The sequence below is a fragment of the Bombina bombina genome, chromosome 5, assembly GCF_027579735.1.
Source record: "Bombina bombina isolate aBomBom1 chromosome 5, aBomBom1.pri, whole genome shotgun sequence".
NCBI lineage: Eukaryota > Metazoa > Chordata > Amphibia > Anura > Bombinatoridae > Bombina > Bombina bombina.
In genome coordinates this window covers 114676209-114697121 of record NC_069503.1, presented here as the reverse complement: position 1 = coordinate 114697121, position 20913 = coordinate 114676209, and the positions used below count along the sequence as shown (strand labels likewise).

Here is a 20913-nt window from a genome sequence, read left to right as displayed (position 1 = left end):
ATTACATTTTTTTAACCCCTAATCTGCCGACCCGCCACCTACGTTATACTTATGTACCCCTAATCTGCTGCCCCTAACACCGCCGACCCCTATATGATATTTATTAACCCCTAACCTGCCCCCCACAATGTCGCAGCCAGCTACCTACAATAATTAACCCCTAATCTGCCGACCGCAAAGCGCCGCCACCTACGTTATACTTATGTACCCCTAATCTGCTGCCCCTAACACCGCCGACCCCTATATTATATTTATTAACCCCTAATCTGCCCCCCACAACGTCGCCGCCAGCTACCTACACTTATTAACCCCTAATCTGCCGTCCGCACGCCGCCGCCAGCTACATTATCCCTATGTACCCCTAATCTGCTGCCCCTAACACCGCCGACCCCTATATTATATTTATTAACCCCTAACCTGCCCACCCTAACATCGCCGACACCTAACTTCAATTATTAACCCCTAATCTGCTGACCGAATCTCGCCGCTATTCTAATAAATGTATTAACCCCTAAAGCTAAGTCTAACCCTAACACTAACACCCCCCTAAATTAAATATAATTTTAATCTAACGAAATTAATTAACTCTTATTAAATAAATTATTCCTATTTAAAGCTAAATACTTACCTGTAAAATAAATCCTAATATAGCTACAATATAAATTATAATTATATTATAGCTATTTTAGGATTAATATTTATTTTACAGGTAACTTTGTATTTATTTTAACCAGGTATAATAGCTATTAAATAGTTAAGAACTATTTAATAGCTAAAATAGTTAAAATAATTACAAAATTACCTGTAAAATAAATCCTAACCTAAGTTACAATTAAACCTAACACTATACTATCATTAAATTAATTAAATAAAATACCTACAATTACCTACAATTAAACCTAACACTACACTATCAATACATTAATTAAATACAATACCTACAAATAACTACAATGAAATAAACTAACTAAAGTACAAAAAATAAAAAAGAACTGTTACAAAAAATAAAAAAATATTTACAAACATAAGAAAAATATTACAACAATTTTAAACTAATTACACCTACTCTAAGCCCCCTAATAAAATAACAAAGCCCCCCAAAATAAAAAAATGCCCTACCCTATTCTAGATTACTAAAGTTCAAAGCTCTTTTACCTTACCAGCCCTGAACAGGGCCCTTTGCGGGGCATGCCCCAAGAAGTTCAGCTCTTTTGCCTGTAAAAAAAAAACATACAATACCCCCCCAACATTACAACCCACCACCCACATACCCCTAATCTAACCCAAACCCCCCTTAAATAAACCTAACACTAAGCCCCTGAAGATCATCCTACCTTGTCTTCACCATACCAGGTTCACCGATCCGTCCTGGCTCCAAAATCTTCATCCAACCCAAGCGGGGGCTGGCGATCCATCTTCCGGGGGCTGAAGAGGTCCAGAAGAGGCTCCAAAGTCTTCATCCTATCCGGGAAGAAGAGTAGATCCGGACCGGCAACCATCATCTTCCAAGCGGCATCTTCTATCTTCATCCGATGAGGACCGGCTCCATCCTGAAGACCTCCACCACGGACCCATCTTCATCCGGCGACGTCCAACTGAAGAATGACGGTTCCTTTAAATGACGTCATCCAAGATGGCGTCCCTCGAATTCCGATTGGCTGATAGGATTCTATCAGCCAATCGGAATTAAGGTAGGAATATTCTGATTGGCTGATGGAATCAGTCAATCAGAATCAAGTTCAATCCGATTGGCTGATTGGATCAAAGGGCCCTGTTCAGGGCTGGTAAGGTAAAAGAGCTTTGAACTTTAGTAATCTAGAATAGGGTAGGGCATTTTTTTATTTTGGGGGGCTTTGTTATTTTATTAGGGGGCTTAGAGTAGGTGTAATTAGTTTAAAAATTGTTGTAATATTTTTCTTATGTTTGTAAATATTTTTTTTATTTTTTGTAACTTAGTTCTTTTTTATTTTTTGTACTTTAGTTAGTTTATTTCATTGTAGTTATTTGTAGGTATTGTATTTAATTAATTTATTGATAGTGTAGTGTTAGGTTTAATTGTAGGTAATTGTAGGTATTTTATTTAATTAATTTATTGATAGTGTAGTGTTAGGTTTAATTGTAACTTAGGTTAGGATTTATTTTACAGGTAAATTTGTAATTATTTTAACTATTTTAGCTATTAAATAGTTCTTAACTATTTAATAGCTATTGTACCTGGTTAAAATAAATACAAAGTTACCTGTAAAATAAATATTAATCCTAAAATAGCTATAATATAATAATAATTTATATTGTAGCTATATTAGGATTTATTTTACAGGTAAGTATTTAGCTTTAAATAGGAATAATTTATTTAATAAGAGTTAATTAATTTCGTTAGATTAAAATTATATTTAACTTTAGTGTTAGGGTTAGACTTAGCTTTAGGGGTTAATACATTTATTAGAATAGCGGTGAGCTCAAGTCGGCAGATTAGGGGTTAATAATTGAAGTTAGGTGTCGGCAATGTTAGGGAGGGCAGATTAGGGTTAATACTATTTATTATAGGGTTAGTGAGGCGGATTAGGGGTTAATAACTTTATAATAATAGCGGTGCGGTCGGCAGATTAGGGGTTAATAAGTGTAGGCAGGTGGAGGCGACGTTGTGGGGGGCAGATTAGGGGTTAATAAATATAATATAGGGGTCGGCGATGTTAAGGCAGCAGATTAGGGGTACATAGGGATAATGTAAGTAGCGGCGGTTTACGGAGCGGCAGATTAGAGGTTAATAATAATATGCAGGGGTCAGCGATAGCGGGGGCGGCAGATTAGGGGTTAATAAGTGTAAGGTTAGGGGTGTTTAGACTCGGGGTACATGTTAAAGTGTTAGGTGCAGACGTCGGAAGTGTTTCCCCATAGCAAACAATGGGGCTGCGTTAGGAGCTGAACGCGGCTTTTTTGCAGGTGTTAGGTTTTTTTTCAGCTCAAACAGCCCCATTGTTTCCTATGGGGGAATCGTGCACGAGCACGTTTTTGAGGCTGGCCGCTTGCGTAAGCAACTCTGGTATCGAGAGTTGAAGCTGCGTTAAATATGCTCTACGCTCCTTTTTTGGAGCCTAACGCAGCCTTTATGTGGACTCTCAATACCAGAGTTATTTCTATGGTGCGGCCAGAAAAAAGCCGGCGTTAGTTTTTCGGGTCGTTACCGACAAAACTCCAAATCTAGCCGCGAGTTTGTTAAAAAAAACTCAACTGTGCTTATTTAATTTGTTTTCTATACGTTTCATGCTGTGAGAGACAGAGCAAAATAGAGGGGGGAGAGAGAGCGCAAAAAAAGGGGGTGGAGAGAGAGCGCAAAAGAGAGGGGGGGGAAGAGAGAGAGAGAGCGCAAAAGAGAAGGGGTGAGAGAGAGCGCAAAAGAGAGGGGGAGAGAGAGCGCAAAAGAGAAGGGGGGAGAGAGCGCAAAATTATTTGTTCCCAATCATTGATTGGTACGGCTAGGGGTTTTTGTGGATAAGCTAGCTTGTTGATTACTTTTAATCTAAGGTTTCTTTATATCTACACTAGTAGTTTGTGTCTACCCATTTTTATTGTATCTCAATAAATGTTAAGCTTTAAATTACACCCACTTTGGACAGCCTCTACTGTCATTGTTCACTTATGATAGATTTCCTGTGAGTGCTCTATTACTGTCATATTTTTTCTTTGCACTTTTTCTGTTACTTATTAAACAGTGAGCACCCCCCATTACTAATTACTATTATTGGGTCTTTTTACCAAAACAATAACATTGACAGCATCTGCTGACACTTTATTGCATCTAATTATGGCTATGGGGCTTGATTAGATATTGTTACGTTTCCCACATAACGTTTTAATTATTAAATTGTACACAGCCTTTTAAATGACCTGAGGCAGCGGCCCCTACTTAGCATATGCAGGAGTTCACATTATATAAAAATATGAGTCTGTTATTGGCTGGTAGCTGTCACATGGTACAGGTGCAGAACTACATTTATCAGAAAACAATCTATTGCTATTTTAACTTTCATACTACGTTTTATTGCATTGTATTTTTGATATGCATCTGTTGTTTTGTAATTCTATGTGTTACAGTCCCTTTAAATTGACTTAATTTGTCAAAAAACATCTCATTATGTTATTACTCTATGTAAACACAAACACTTCCTTTTCTTTTCTATATCTAAGATAGCCATTGAAATGAAGATTTTAGTGCCTATCTCTCTCATACCCCATTGCAGTGTGATTTAAAGGGACAGTCAAGTCCAAAAAAAACTTTCATTTTTCAAATAGGGCATGTTATTTTAAACAACTTTCCAATTTACTTTTATCAACAATTTTGCTTTGTTCTCTTGGTATTCTAGTTGAAAGCAAACCTAGGAAGGCACATATAATAATTTCTAAGCCCTTGAAGGCCGCCTCTATTTTATTTACTTTTCACAGCAGGGGAGAGCTAGCTCATGTAGGCCATATAGATAGCATTGTGATCACGCCTGTGGCTAGTGGCAGACACTTTGCTAATTGTCTAAAATGCAGGTCAATAGATAATAACTAAAAGTCATGTGATTAGGGGCAGTCAGAAGATGCTTAGATACAAGTTAGTCACAGAAGTAAAAAGTGTATTAATATAACAGTGTTGGTTTTGCAAAACTGGGGAATGGGTAATAAAGGGATTATCTATCTTTTTTTAACAACAAAAATTCTGGTGTTGACTGTCTCTTTAAGACAACACAGTATTGACCAAGAGAAGTTAAAGGATGGGGGGTGGAGCACATGACAAATACAAAATGTCTGACAGTGAGAATTAGTAGGAAGTACAATACCAATACTGCAGTATCCAATTTAACTTATATTCAAACAAATTATATTTAACATTTATTTCAGGAGAAAATATTGTTTCATATAAATGACAGAAAATAAAGATTATAATATATTTGTAAAATTGTGATATGGCCCCACTCATAAATAGATTTTCTACCATTATGTTGTATAGATCTGGGAAGATTCATATTTAAAGTGATAGTAAACACCCAACATGTTATTGTTTGATAAAATAGATCATCCCTTTATTTACTATTCACTAGTTTTGCATAACCAACACTGTTATAGAAATATACTTTTTACTAGGGATGCACCGAAATGAAAATTCTAGACCGAAACCGAAAATTCAGGATGCCCTTGGCCGAAAACCGAAAATGACTTTTTCCCCCAAATGATTTTAAAATAGTTTTTTTCTATAATTTTATTATTAATATAAGACTTTTTATATATATATATATATATATATATATATATATATATATATATATATATATTTATATATATATTTTAATATATATATATATTAATATGTATTATATATATATATAAGTAAACAAGTAGAATGAAACTACTCAGAGGCCTGAGTAGAGTCAAGCGATACTCGACAAGGTGCGCTCGTCTGATGGGTGTAGGAAGTGTAAGGCAGCTATAGAGGACAACTACTGTATGGGGATGGAGCCCCAGTATAGTAGGAGTAGATATGAAACAAAAAGATTTAACAGCGCCTATACATCCAATATAACTGAATGTGGTGTAAAGAGATAAGTCCAAAAGTCCTGTTGATATAGATAATAGATGATGAGTCGCCAAATGTCAGTTGATATAAGATAGGTGTAATAATCAATCCTGCTTAGTTTGATTACTAGTATAGGTATGTAGCACAATATCAATTGAGAGTACTATTACTTGGTAAACCCATATGGATATATGTGCAGTTAATATAGATTAATGTTTCCCTACAAAAAGTACACACTAAAGTATTATCTGTATTATAGGAATCAAAATCAAATGCAATCTTAGAAATAAGCAGGCTTGTAATAATACAAAAGGATATAGGAATAGGTGAAACTTTCTTAAGAATAAGTAAGGAATAATTATAATATATTGCGTAACATGAGATATTGAACACACAGCAAGTAAGTCTTATCCAATGTAGTATTGATAGATTGTTATAATGGAGAACTTCTGCAGATATGATTATAGTTGCAAACGTAGTAATGTACCTTGAAAACTGTGAGTGCGGTAAGTAAGGACAAACACTTCCGGGTTCTGTGGGCTGCGGCTGCAGCAGCAGCAGAGACACGCTGAAGCCAGCTAACAGTCAGCGTGTGACGTCACGATTCTCCGGTGCAGCAGAAATCAACATAAGGATAATATAACAGAACAAATAAGATTAACAGATAAGAGCTTCAATAACCGGTTATTCTTTATGGCAGCCACAGACTTGGTTGATAAATAATATGAGCTGATAAGTTGAAACAGGTAACGTAACTTCCCAAAATAAAGACAGTCTTGAATAAATGAAAAGTACTTGCCAAAGTAAGATTTCCAAAAGATGTTGCAACAGGCTGGAAATAAATATTAAATCCGTAGTAGGTAGATCTTGAATGAGGTAACTTGAGTTGCTGAAAAGTTTAGATACAATATTAACCTTCCAGAGGTATCAGAGGCTCAGTGTTACTCTGAGGAAAATAACAAAATACTAAGCAAGGTGTGTTCAGTGAACAGGTGTTTTATGAGAGTAAGTAAGATATGATTGGTTGAATTCTAATTAAGGAAACAGTACACCCAAAAGCCTGACATGACTCCCCCCTCAAACAAGCTGATCCTCAGCTTGAAGTCTGGGGCGATCTGGATATCTCCTGTGGAATTGGGAAACAAGTCGAGGAGCATTAAGATTAGATGCGGGTTCCCAAGAGTCATCTTCCTCCGAGTACCCCTTCCACCTAATTAAATATTCCAGAATACCCTTGGAAAACCTTGAGTCAAGTACTTCTTTAACTTCATAGATTTCTGAGTCTTGGATGGAAGTGGTTGGTAGTAATTGGGGTGTGTTATTTCTAGTAGGAACGTATGGTTTGAGGAGGGAAACATGGAAAGTCGGATGTATTCTCATAGATGAAGGTAAATCCAGAGTGACTGCATTCTGATTTATTACCCTAGTGATAGGGAATGGTCCACAGAATTTTTGTGTCATTTTCCTACTAGGAAGATGTAGCTTTAGGTTTTTAGTTGACAACCATACCTGGTCTCCAATTTGATATGAAGGTGGTTGTCTGTGTCTCAAATCATAATAGTGCTTTTGGGAAGTCTGAGCTTTTGAAATGTTTTCCTTGATAACCCGAAAATTGTCTAGAAGTGCATTATTCCATTCATCTACAAGAGGAGAATTGGAAGGAGAAGTACTAACTGAAGTGATGGTTGGATGGTACCCATAATTTGCGAAGAATGGAGATAATTTTGTGGATGAATTGGTTAGATTATTGTAGGAAAATTCAGCGAAGGGTAAGTATGTTATCCAATTGTCTTGCTGGTAGGAACAAAAACATCGTAGGTACTCATCTAACCATTGATTGATTCTCTCAACCTGTCCATTTGCTTGTGGATGAAATGCAGTGGTGTATTGATGGGTTATGTTAAGAGATTGACAGAGACTTTTCCAGAATTTAGATGTGAACTGGGAACCCCTGTCAGATATCAAAACTGTTGGTACCCCATGAAGCCGAATCACATGTTGTATAAATAAGTTAGCTGTTTCTGCTGAAGTGGGAAGCTTATGAAATGGAATAAAATGCGACATTTTGGTGAAACTATCAACAACTACCATGATGGTGGTATAATTCTTTGATGGAGGTAAATCCACAATGAAGTCAACTCCTACTTGTTTCCAAGGTCTGTCAGATGTTGGAATTGATATTAAAAGTCCATAAGGTAATTTCCGCTCAGTTTTGCATACTTGACAAGTAACACAAGTCTTAATATAATCTGAAACAGTTTCCTTCAAATGAGGCCACCAATATGTCCTTGTTATAAGTTCGATGGTGCGTGATTCCCCTGGATGTCCCGCTAAGGGTGAATCATGGTGATGTTGTAAAATTTGTTGTCTCAATTCTTTAGGAATATAAATCATATTCTTGTAGTAGTATAATCCGTCCTTCAATTCCAAAGGAACCTTAGTGTCAGTAGGTGAATTTTTTGAAGAGTTCTTTATATCAGTTAGAAAGTCTGAAGTTAATCCGATGAAGCGTTCAGGAGGAATTATAGCAGTAGGATTTTCGTTAGGAATAGGTTCGGATAGTTGTCGAGAGAGCGCATCCGCTTTTCCATTTTTGTTTGCTGGGCGGTATTGGATTTGAAAGTCGAATCTTGCAAAGTAGAGACTCCACCGTACCTGTCTAGCTGATAGAGTCTTGTTATTTTGCAGGTATTGGAGGTTTTTGTGGTCAGTGTAAATTATGAAGGGCATTTTTGCACCTTCTAGTAGGTGTCTCCAAAATTCTAAAGATTTACGGATGGCGAGTAATTCTTTGTCTCCTATTGCGTAATTCCTCTCTGCTGATGTCATACTTTTTGAAAAGTAGGAGATTGGATGTAGAGGATCTTTAGGTGTTTTCTGTTGTGAAAGTACTGCCCCAATCGCAAAGTATGAGGAATCAACTTCCAATACGTATTGTAAATCAACATTAGGAAATTTGAGTATGGGTGCTTCTGTGAAAGTTTGTTTCAAGAATTCAAATACTTTGGAATGACTTTGATTCCAATGAAATTGTTGGGTTGAACCAGTAAGTTGTGTGAGTGGTCTCACTATTGATGAAAAATTCTTTATAAATTTTCTGTAATAATTGGCAAACCCCAAAAACCTTTGGAGAGACTTCTTATCTTTAGGAGTTGGCCAATTTTTTACTGAATCAACCTTCTCGGTTTGCATTTGGATACCAGCAGGAGATATAGTGTAACCTAAGAATGAGATAGTGGTATTGTGGAATGAACACTTTTCTAATTTGGCATATAGTTTATGTGTTTGTAACCGAGCTAATACCCAACGTACATGTTTTATATGTTCTGGCAAATTGTTGGAGTAAATTAGGATGTCGTCTAAGTATACTACTAGACATATGTCTAATAAATCCCGGAAGATATCATTAATAAAGTGTTGGAACGTTGCGGGGGCATTACAGAGACCGAATGGCATCACTAGGTACTCATAGAGTCCATAGCGAGTTCTGAATGCTGTGAGCCATTCGTCTCCTTCTCTTATACGTATGAGATTGTATGCCCCACGCAAGTCCAACTTAGTAAAGATGGTAGCATTACTTAATCTTTCAATTAATTCTGGTATGAGAGGTAACGGATATCGTTTTTTTACCGTCCGTTTATTAAGCTCTCGGTAATCTATTATCGGCCTGAGGGAAGTGTCTTTGTTGGTTACAAAGAACATTCCAGCTGCTGTGGGTGAAGAAGAGGGTCTGATGAAACCCTTTCTAAGATTATCTTGTAAGTATTGTTTAAGATGTAATAACTCAGGGTGACTCAATGGATACAAATGACCAACCGGTAATGTTGCACCTGGAATTAATTCAATTGGGCAATCATAAACCCGATGAGGTGGAAGAGTTTCTGCCTCAACTTTACTAAAGACCTCTATGAAGTCCTGGTATGGTTCCGGTATTTGAATCTGTTCTAATTCTGTGTGTAGTATTTTATGATGTGGGAAGCATGTATTTTCACAGAATTTTGATTGGAAGGCAACAGTTAAAGTAGACCAATCAATATAGGGGTTATGTGTCTGAAGCCAGTATAACCCTAATACAATAGGGAAATGAGGTGATGGAATTACATCGAATGTTATATATTCAGTGTGGCCATCTTCTGTAATAACTAATATAGGTACTGTGTTGTGAGTTATAGGACTATTTGCAATTACAGAGCCATCAATAACTTTGATTGAAACTGGTGTTTTCTTTAATACAATAGGTATTTTATTTTTCAATACAGTAGATTTGTCTATAAAGTTTCCAAAGGCTCCAGAGTCAACGATGGCAGAAGTAGCCAATCTATTAAGGTCCCACTGCAAAAGGAGAGTTAGTTTGCAATAAGAAATTTGTTTATCTAGACTTTGAGTATTGTTAATATGAACAAACTTACTCTTTTTATTTTTTTGTAATGTTGGACAATTCATAACTGTATGACTGGGATTTGCACAATACATACAGAGGTGATTAGTTCTTCTTCTTATCCTTTCTTCAGGGGTTAATGGTCCACGAATAACTCCTATTTCCATGGGGGTGACATGCTCCATTGGAGGTGATTTTATGTGTGCAGAGGTGGACATAGTGGCTTTAAATGTTGGATCTGAATAACCACGTTCAGCTTTGCGTTCCCTGAGCCTCCGGTCAATTTGGGTTGAGACTTTTATTAATGCATCCAGGGTACTTGGAAGCTCTATACGTGCTAGCTCATCCTTGACAGGATCAGACAGTCCCAATCTAAATTGGTTTCTGAGCGAAACCAAACTCCATGCTGTGTCTGATGCGTACAGCTTAAATTCAGTGGTATATTCCTCCACTGTCTTTTTTCCTTGTTTTAAACTCCTCATCTTTTGTTCAGCCGTTAGTTGAATATCAGTATCTCTATATAGCTCATCCATGGCTTGGAAAAAATTTGTTAGTGAATCTAGTAGAGGGTCATTTGTTTCACACAAATGATCTGCCCAAATTCTGGGTTCAGATCTTAGAAAAGATATTGTAGACAAAACCCTTACCCTGTCAGTGGGGTAAGTTTTTGGTTTTAAATTGAAGAGCAGGTAGCAGGCATTTTTAAACTGCCTATAGGTTTTCCTATTACCATTATATAATTCTGGCAAGCTTATCTGTGGTTCAGAACTGGGGGTTTGTTGTTCTTTTACCTCCTTTATAAGCTCTCTGAGAACCTGATTTTCTAGTTGTAAGTCCAAGATAGCCTGTCCCATTTTGTCTACCTTTTGACTCAGGTTATAGACTACTTGGGGAATTTCAGCAGGTTCCATTTTCTTTTATGGCTTAGTATTATGTAATAATCAATCCTGCTTAGTTTGATTACTAGTATAGGTATGTAGCACAATATCAATTGAGAGTACTATTACTTGGTAAACCCATATGGATATATGTGCAGTTAATATAGATTAATGTTTCCCTACAAAAAGTACACACTAAAGTATTATCTGTATTATAGGAATCAAAATCAAATGCAATCTTAGAAATAAGCAGGCTTGTAATAATACAAAAGGATATAGGAATAGGTGAAACTTTCTTAAGAATAAGTAAGGAATAATTATAATATATTGCGTAACATGAGATATTGAACACACAGCAAGTAAGTCTTATCCAATGTAGTATTGATAGATTGTTATAATGGAGAACTTCTGCAGATATGATTATAGTTGCAAACGTAGTAATGTACCTTGAAAACTGTGAGTGCGGTAAGTAAGGACAAACACTTCCGGGTTCTGTGGGCTGCGGCTGCAGCAGCAGCAGAGACACGCTGAAGCCAGCTAACAGTCAGCGTGTGACGTCACGATTCTCCGGTGCAGCAGAAATCAACATAAGGATAATATAACAGAACAAATAAGATTAACAGATAAGAGCTTCAATAACCGGTTATTCTTTATGGCAGCCACAGACTTGGTTGATAAATAATATGAGCTGATAAGTTGAAACAGGTAACGTAACTTCCCAAAATAAAGACAGTCTTGAATAAATGAAAAGTACTTGCCAAAGTAAGATTTCCAAAAGATGTTGCAACAGGCTGGAAATAAATATTAAATCCGTAGTAGGTAGATCTTGAATGAGGTAACTTGAGTTGCTGAAAAGTTTAGATACAATATTAACCTTCCAGAGGTATCAGAGGCTCAGTGTTACTCTGAGGAAAATAACAAAATACTAAGCAAGGTGTGTTCAGTGAACAGGTGTTTTATGAGAGTAAGTAAGATATGATTGGTTGAATTCTAATTAAGGAAACAGTACACCCAAAAGCCTGACAATAGGATAGTATAAAATACCCTTACCAGATATTACCCCAATCTAATGAGGTAAGTATGCCGCACTGGGGGTATATGTAGATGGTAGATCTCTTTCTGGATGCCGGTAGATGCTGCCTTTGTGATTTCGTCTGCCTCCTGGAGTATGTAGGGATGTAGTTCTTGCAATGAAGATATCCCACAAGCTTCCTGTGCAGATGTATATATTGCCTCTTGGAGTTATTCTCTATCCCGGCATAAACTTTCTCCTCCGTAGGGGTACCCAGGGAAACAAGAGAACGTAGATAATGTAATACAGCTTTTAATATAAAGTAAGCAAGTGAAATACAGCATACATAAAACTCACATTTATAACCCTCAAACACAATGAGGTATGTTCACAGCGTATAAATCCATAAGTGGTCTCTCAGGGAATGTGTCAGATGAGATTCCAAAATAGGATTATAAGGATATAAGGTGAGCAATATCCGGTAAAATGGCCACACAGGGCAAACAAATGATAGGAGTAAAAAAGTCTTATAGTGATAAAAAGGTGCTAGCTTGCTAGCTTGACAATTATAAAACGTTGATAAAATAAATACTAAAATATAGATACCCTTTATTTTAGTATTTATTTTATCAACGTTTTATAATTGTAAAGCAAGCAAGCTAGCACCTTTTTATCACTATAAGACTTTTTTACTCCTATCATTTGTTTGCCCTGTGTGGCCATTTTACCGGACATTGCTCACCTTATATCCTTATAATCCTATTTTAGAATCTCATCTGACACATTCTCTGAGAGACCACTTATGGTTTTATACGCTGTGAACATACCTCATTGTGTTTGAGGGTTATAAATGTGAGTTTTATGTATGCTGTATTTCACTTGCTTACTTTATATTAAAAGCTGTATTACACTATCTACGTTCTCTTGTTTCCCTGGGTACCCCTACGGAGGAGAAAGTTTATAAAAAATTTTTTAATAAAAAACGTTAACCTACCACCGCCTGCACTGATATCATGTGAGTGTGACATGACTACAGGGGTTAGTGTTTCTGTTTTACCCATTGGTGTTTATGTGTGTGTGTATGGTGTGTGTGTGTGTGTGTGTGTATGTATGTGACTGTGTGTGTATTTATGCATATATGTGTGTGTATGATTGTGGAACCAGCAAATTACAGACCTTGTTACTACAGAATGGGGGGGGCAGGGGGTAAACAGTGTCAGTCTATACAGTACCACTATACAGTATGGGGGGGGGGGGGATGGATCATGTCACTGACTACTGTGGTCACTTTATAAAGTACTGGGCGGGTAGGGTCAGGCCAGCCATCTCACCGGCAGATTACAGACTGTGTCACTAACTTACTATATACAGTACCGGGGGGGGGGTAAAATAGTGTCACTATATATATACAGTAATAGGGGGTCAGATCATCTCACAGACTGTGGGCACAGGGTACCTCCTTTTGAAGACATGTAATCTGATTCACATTTTGTTCTGTGTTAAATGTAAAAAAAAAATGTATTACATTCACCTTTTTTTGGAGGGGGAGGGGTGGTGGGGGGGCTCTTCTTAGATTCTTGCACCTGGGCCCTGTGGTTTCTAGTTACGCCTCTGTGTATATATATATATATATATATATATATATATATATATATATATATATACACACATAATAATCTGCATTGAGGTACACAGCAGGCATCTTGGGGTTAAGCATGGTACTGAGACACAGAGGAATGCAAGAGATCGTATTACCAGTGCTTGTGGATTGTAGCCCCAACAATTACAGTTCTCCTGTCAGTGTGCAAACGGCCCCTACATATTGCATATAATTCATTCTTATCTGGCTCCCTGTCTGTCTGGAAAAGCAGCTCCTTGTGCAGTACTCAGGAGGAGGAGGTAACAGCTGCTTGTATTGAAACCACAGCTGCAGCCCACTCTGTCTGTTTACACAGTAAACTTGCTGTGTCAGATGAAATTTATGACACTTGCCTGCAGAGCCATATAGTTACTTGTAAGGGATCCTCCTGTCAGTGAGTGTGTGAAAGGATCATACGTATATTTACCCTTATCTGGCTCCCTGTCTAATTGTGACTTTATTTGTGCAGGACTCAATAAGCTGCTTTTTCAAATAAAGTCACAGTTAGACAGGGAGCCAGATAAGGGTAAATATACGTATGATCCTTTTACACACTCACTGACAGGAGGATCCGTTACAAGTATAACTATATGGCTCTGCAGCAAGTGTCATACAATTCACTTGACACGGCAAGTTCCCTCTCTCACTCTGCCTCTCTGCTTCAAGTTAGTGAACAGTCCAGTGAGCCCACAGTGCCGCACCCCCTCTACCCGCGAGGCATTCTGGGGCCTGTAGTTCAAGTTGAATATGGCCTGGAAATAACCCAGCCACACGGGGCTAAATTTAGATGCGTCTTCTAACTACTTATTGCGGTCAGTGAGGCACAGGGGAGGACACTTAGAGGGATACAAATCTGGCTGCCAGGGGTTGATTTTGTGGTGCATAGGGGGTCAATTTAATTTCAAATAGAGCATGCAATTTTCGTCCGGTTTTCCCCTCTTTCAGCCGAAATGGGATAGGCCCATTTTCGGCCGAAAATTTCGGTGCATCCCTACTTTTTACCTCTGTAATTACCTTGAATCTAAGTTTCTGCAGGCTGCCTCCTTATCTCAGATCTTTTGACAGACTTGCATTTCAGGCAATTTGTACTGACTCTTAAATACCTCCACGTGCATGAGCACAATGTTATTTATATGAAACACATGAACTAACACCCTCTAGCTGTAAAAAAATGTCAAATGCATTTAGATAAGAGGCAGCATTCTAGGGCTTAGAAATTAACATAGGAGCCTCCTAGGATTAGCTTTCAACTAAGAATACCAAGAGAACAAAGCAAATGTGATGATAAAGGTAAATTAAAAAGTTGTTTAAAATGATCTGAATCATGAAAGATTAATTTGGACTTTATTATCCCTTTAAGGGGCAATTATAACACACACAGTGTTAACTCTTCTAAATGCTTGTGGTGAATCAATAGCACATATGTAATAACCTAAACAGCTGATCTGTATAACATGAATTGTTACGTGTGCCTTTAATTATACCATAAGTACAGTTAATCAGAACCATTATTTATTATTATCTGTCTAAACCATTTAATATACTTTTTACAGACACGGCCAGAGCACTGAGAGGTATCAGGTATTGATGTAACTGGAGTGAATAAGGGAACCTTCTTCCTGAGCACAGACATTGGAGCCTGTTATCAGCATGAACTCATGTGTGTTAGGTGAGTAAAATAGATATTATGCTGACTTTAATTACTGGGAAAATAGAATAGATCACTCATTAAACAAATATAAACTATTATATTTATATCTGCATTGTTTAAGTACATTTGTGTCAGTGACGTTTATAAAGAAGGAGCAACCCCTATTGGGATGAGGGTCAGGGTAAAATGTAAAAGAAAAAATAACATTTAGACAAAATATTCAATTTCCTCATATAGCAGTTTTAGGAATGGGAAAACAATTAAAACTTTATATTAATACATAAAATGCCAAACCATAGCTGAGAAAGTCTTAAATAATGATACATACTTATGAAAGACACCCATCCACATATAGCAGATAGCCAAACCCATACTGAAAACGATCAGCAGAGGTAATGGTATATAAGAGTATATCGTCGATCTGAAAAGGGAGGTAGGAGATGAATCCCTACGACCAATAACAGAGAACCCTTGAAAAGATTTCCCGTGAGTATATACCATAAAATCAATAGGCGATACTCTCTTCACATCCCTCTGACAAACACTGTACTCTGAGAGGAATTGGGCTTTCAATATGCTGAGAAGCACTTATCATAGAAGAAAAATCAAGCACAAACTTACTTCACCACCTCCATAGGAGGCAAAGTTTGTAAAACTGAGTTGTGGGTGTGGTGGGAGGTGTATTCATAAGCATTTTGAGGTTTGGGAAACTTTGCCCCTCCTGGTAGGAATGTATATCCTATACGTCACTAGCTCATGAACTCTTGCCAATTACATGAAAGGAAATACTACTCCCCCCTCTGTCCTTTTAGACCGATCATGTCCAACAACTGGCTAACCTCGCCCTCAGACTTCTGAACTTAGAACACCTGCAACTCCAACTTCCCCTGCTCTGACCTCGCTCATGGAACACCTATAACTACACTTAAATGACTACCTTGTTCCCAGTGAGTGTTCCCCACCCCAGAACTGCCCCTGATTCGTGTGCTTCATTTTGCAGTAAATATTATAAAACTAATAAAGTTTTTGGCTGTTTATATAAATTAAACAACCACAGCTGAAAGCTTAAAAGTATTGTAAAATCACTGCTTCTTACCCACTGAAAACATCTCACACTGATTAATAGTCTGTGATAATTAAGACATCATGTTCTCACCCAACTTGTTGAGCATGAGCCGTGCAGCACTGTATGAGCAGTTGCTTGTGCAATGTTAAATGAGGATGGTGGGTGCCACCTCTCTTGCCCAGAATACAGATGTACTTGTTCCCTGGCTGAGAACATTATGCAACATTCTTTGTCGTCATTTTTTAATTTGTGATTTACAGGTAATACATTTAAAAATAAACACAAAATGGAAGACATTTTGTTGCGTATAAAAGAATATGATTTTTTATTTAGATGGATTATATTATAAATAATATATATTGTTATTTTTCTTTATTTCATTTCTTTTTATGTAGACAAACAAATGAATAGTTTATATCCATCCTTCACTACAGGAAGCATCAGAATGATACCACAGACTCCAACATTTTTAGACACTAATGAATATTCACAAACATTGGGGAAATCACAGCAGATATTTAAAGGAGATGGTGAATTGGCAGGAAAAGGGCAGCAATCGTTATGTACAGAGTGTAATTTAGTCATCAAACAAGAGGACAAGAATTATGCCTTATCTAGTGAAATGATTATCCATGAGGATAAGCCACAAACATGTACTGAGTTTTCAAAAAAAATTAAAGAAGAGAAAAGTCTACAGTCTAGCCAAATAATTCATACAAAGGAGAGACCTTTCAAATCTACAGAATGTGAGAAAAGTTTTAGATATAAGTCTCATCTCCTAAAGCCACACAAAATTCACACAGGTGAGAAGTCACACACATGTACTGAGTGTGACAAATGTTTATTTAGCTGTACAGAGTGTGGAAAAATTTTAACACAAATGAATAATCTGAAAACTCATAAAAAGAATCACACAGGAGAAAAGCCATTCACATGTACAGAGTGTGAAAAAAGTTTTACAGGAAAGAGTAGTCTGAATAAACATGAAAGGGTTCACACAGTAGAAAAGCCTTTCACATGTACAGAGTGTGGAAAAAGTTTTACAGAAAAGAGTTATCTGAAAACTCATGAAAGGATTCAAACAGGAGAAAAGCCTTTCACATGTACAGAGTGTGGAAAAAGTTTTACACAAATGAATTGTCTGACAAATCATGAAATGATTCACACAGGAGAAAAGCCTTTCACTTGTACAGAGTGTGGAAAAAGTTTTACAGAAAAGAGTTGTCTGAAAAGTCATGAAAGGATTCACACAGGAGAAAAGCCTTTCACATGTACAGAGTGTGGAAAAAGTTTTACTGGAAAGAGTGATCTGAAAAATCATGAAAGGATTCACACAGGAGAAAAGCCTTTCACATGTACAGAGTGTGGAAAAAGTTTTACAGAAAAGAGTAGTCTGAAAACTCATGAAAGGATTCACACAAGAGAAAAGCCTTTCACATGTACAGAGTGTGGAAAAAGTTTTACACAAAAGGGTGATCTGAAAAAGCATGAAATGAGACACATAGGGGAAAAGCCTTTCACATGTACAGAGTGTGGAAAATGTTTTACAGAAAAGAGTGATCTGAAAAAGCATGAAAGGAGACACACAGGAGAAAAGCCTTTCACATGTACAGAGTGTGGAAAAAGTTTTACAGAAAAGAATAGTCTGAATAAACATGAAAGGGTTCACACAGGAGAAAAGCCTTTTACTTGTACAGAGTGTGGAAAAAGTTTTACAGAAAAGAATAATCTGAATAAACATGAAAGGGTTCACACAGGAGGAAAGCCTTTCACATGTACCGAGTGTGGAAAAAGTTTTACAGAAAAGAATTGTCTGAAAAGTCATGAAAGGATTCACACAGGAGAAAAGCCTTTCACATGTACAGAGTGTGGAAAAAGTTTTACAGGAAAGAGTGTTCTGAAAAATCATGAAAGGATTCACACAGGAGAAAAGCCTATCACATGTACAGAGTGTGGAAAAAGATTTACAAAAAAGAGTTATCTGAAAACTCATGAAAGGATTCACACAGGAGAAAAGCCTTTCACATGTACAGAGTGTGGAAAAAGTTTTACAGGAAAGAGTAGTCTGAATAAACATGAAAGGATTCACACAGGAGAAAAGCCTTTCACATGTACAGTGTGTGGAAAAAGTTTTACAGAAAAGAGTTGTCTGAAAAGTCATGAAAGGATTCACACAGGAGAAAAGCCTTTCACTTGTACAGAGTGTGGAAAAAGTTTTACAGAAAAGAGTGATCTGAAAAGTCATGAAAGGATTCACACAGGAGAAAAGCCGTTCACATGTACAGAGTGTGGAAACAGTTTTACAGTAAAGAGTAATCTGAGAAAACATGAAAGGATTCACACAGGGGAAAAGCCTTTCAGTTGTACAGAGTGTGGAAAAAGTTTTACACAAATGAATCATCTGAAAAATCATGAAAGGATTCACGAGGGAAGAAACCTTTCACACGTTTAGAAAGTGGAAAAAGATTTTCTATTGAAATCCGGTATCACAAAACACCAAATATTTACACACAAATAAACTTTACAAACTCTCTAAATAGAAGCATCAAAAAGGATGTTATTGTAAATAATACTTTCTAAATCCCAGTTATAAAAGCCCCAGATTGGAAGTGCTCTCCTGCTGTCCTTTGTTCCTCTATATATGTGCAACAAAGGTTTTTTTTGGTTAAGCACACCACAAAAAAGGACTGTTTTATCTTAGCACACATATTGTGGGAGTGCTACCGAAGTGACCAAAACAATTACAAGACAACAAAAAGTATCGGTGCACATCCAACCACTTAAGTCCACTTTTTCATGGCATATTTGTATATGCTTCTGTCAGTCAAATATACTTACATAGCTTCTAATAAGATTGGGATCAACATTTCACAATAATATTGCCTTATATTTGAGCTGCAAAAACATATATACTTCTATCTACTAAATATTCTTACATAGTTCAAATAAGATTGGGATTAACATTTCGCAATAATATTGATTTATATTTATGCTGCAAAAATTTTGCTTGTTAAAAATGACTTTTAATTTAAATAAAAACTTCTGTCTGCTAAATATACTTACATAGTTCAAATAAGATTGGGATAAACATCTCACAATAATATTGACTTATATTTATGCTGCAAAAAATTGCCTGTTTAAATTTAAATAAAATAGGGATCTTAGTCACACAATATGATCATATTCTGCTAAGCCAGTCACCACTTACAAGGTGTCCCCATATTAGACTGGTCCTAACTAACCAGTTTCCACACTGCAGCAAGTCATGTCTACACAGTGTGAAGCTTTCTAGCTTATTAAGTATATCACAATTTATCTGGAACACACCTGGGCAGGGTGGCCTGCATTAACCAAAGGGGAGGGATTTGGTCAGCTCCCTATTCAAAGATACAACAAAGTGGACTTAAGTGGTTGGATGTGCACCGATACTTTTTGTTGTTTTGTAATTGTTTTAGTCACTTCTGTAGCACTCCCACAATATGTGTGCTAAGATAAAACAGTCCTTTTTTTGTGGTGTGCTTAACCAAAAAAAAACCTTTGTTGTATCTTGTGAGATGTTTATCCCAATCTTATTTGAACTATGTAAGTATATTTAGCAGACAGAAGTTTTTATTTAAATTAAAAGGCATTTTTAACAAGCAAAATTTTTTGCAGCATAAATATAAGTCAATATTATTGCGAGATGTTAATCCCAATCTTATTTGAACTATGTAAGTATATTTAGTAGATAGAAGTATATTTGTTTTTGCAGCTCAAATATAAGCCAATATTATTGTGAGATGTTGATCCCAATCTTATTAGAAGCTATGTAAGTATATTTGACTGACAGAAGCATATACAAATATGCCATGAAAAAGTGGACTTAAGTGGTTGGATGTGCACCGATACTTTTTGTTGTCTTGTAATTGTTTTGGTCACTTCGGTAGCACTCCCACAATATGTGTGCTAAGATAAAACAGTCCTTTTTTTGTGGTGTGCTTAACCAAAAAACCCCTTTGTTGTATCTTTTAATAGGGAGCTGACCAAATCCCTCCCCTTTGGTTAACGCACGCCACCCAGCCCAGGTGTGTTCCAGATAAATTGTGATATACTTAATAAGCTAGAAAGCTTCACACTGTGTAGACATGACTTGCTGCAGTGTGGAAACTGGTTAGTGTTAGGACCAGTCTAATATGGGGACACCTTGTAAGTGGTGACTGGCTTAGCAGAATATGATCATATTGTGTGACTAAGATCCCTATTTTATTTAAATTTAAACAGGCAATTTTTTGCAGCATAAATATAAGTCAATATTATTGTGAGATGTTTATCCCAATCTTATTTGAACTATGTAAGTATATTTAGCAGACAGAAGTTTTTATTTAAATTAAAAGGCATTTTTAACAAGCAAAATTTTTTGCAGCATAAATATAAGTCAATATTATTGCGAGATGTTAATCCCAATCTTATTTGAACTATGTAAGTATATTTAGTAGATAGAAGTATATTTGTTTTTGCAGCTCAAATATAAGGCAATATTATTGTGAGATGTTGATCCCAATCTTATTAGAAGCTATGTAAGTATATTTGACTGACAGAAGCATATACAAATATGCCATGAAAAAGTGGACTTAAGTGGTTGGATGTGCACCGATACTTTTTGTTGTCCTCTATATATGCGCACCTCAGTTTCTCTCATATCAATGTGATAGAATACAAACACAACACCTGAATATACAAATCTGTCCTCATA

At 36.6% G+C, this 20913-nt stretch overlaps 2 protein-coding genes across 2 annotated transcripts in view; one reads left to right on the top strand and one right to left on the bottom strand.

Annotated features, from left to right (window-relative positions):
* The window catches only part of LOC128660043 (oocyte zinc finger protein XlCOF6-like), a 184940-nt gene that overhangs the window by 20392 nt on the left and 143635 nt on the right, over positions 1-20913 (bottom strand). The window lies entirely within an intron of this gene.
* On the top strand, positions 15039-19080 carry LOC128660045 (oocyte zinc finger protein XlCOF6-like). Its single transcript, XM_053713641.1, has 2 exons — positions 15039-15133; positions 16577-19080. The coding sequence occupies exons 1-2, from the start codon at positions 15115-15117 to the stop codon at positions 18631-18633; spliced, it is 2076 nt and encodes a 691-aa protein (XP_053569616.1). The 5' UTR covers positions 15039-15114; the 3' UTR covers positions 18634-19080.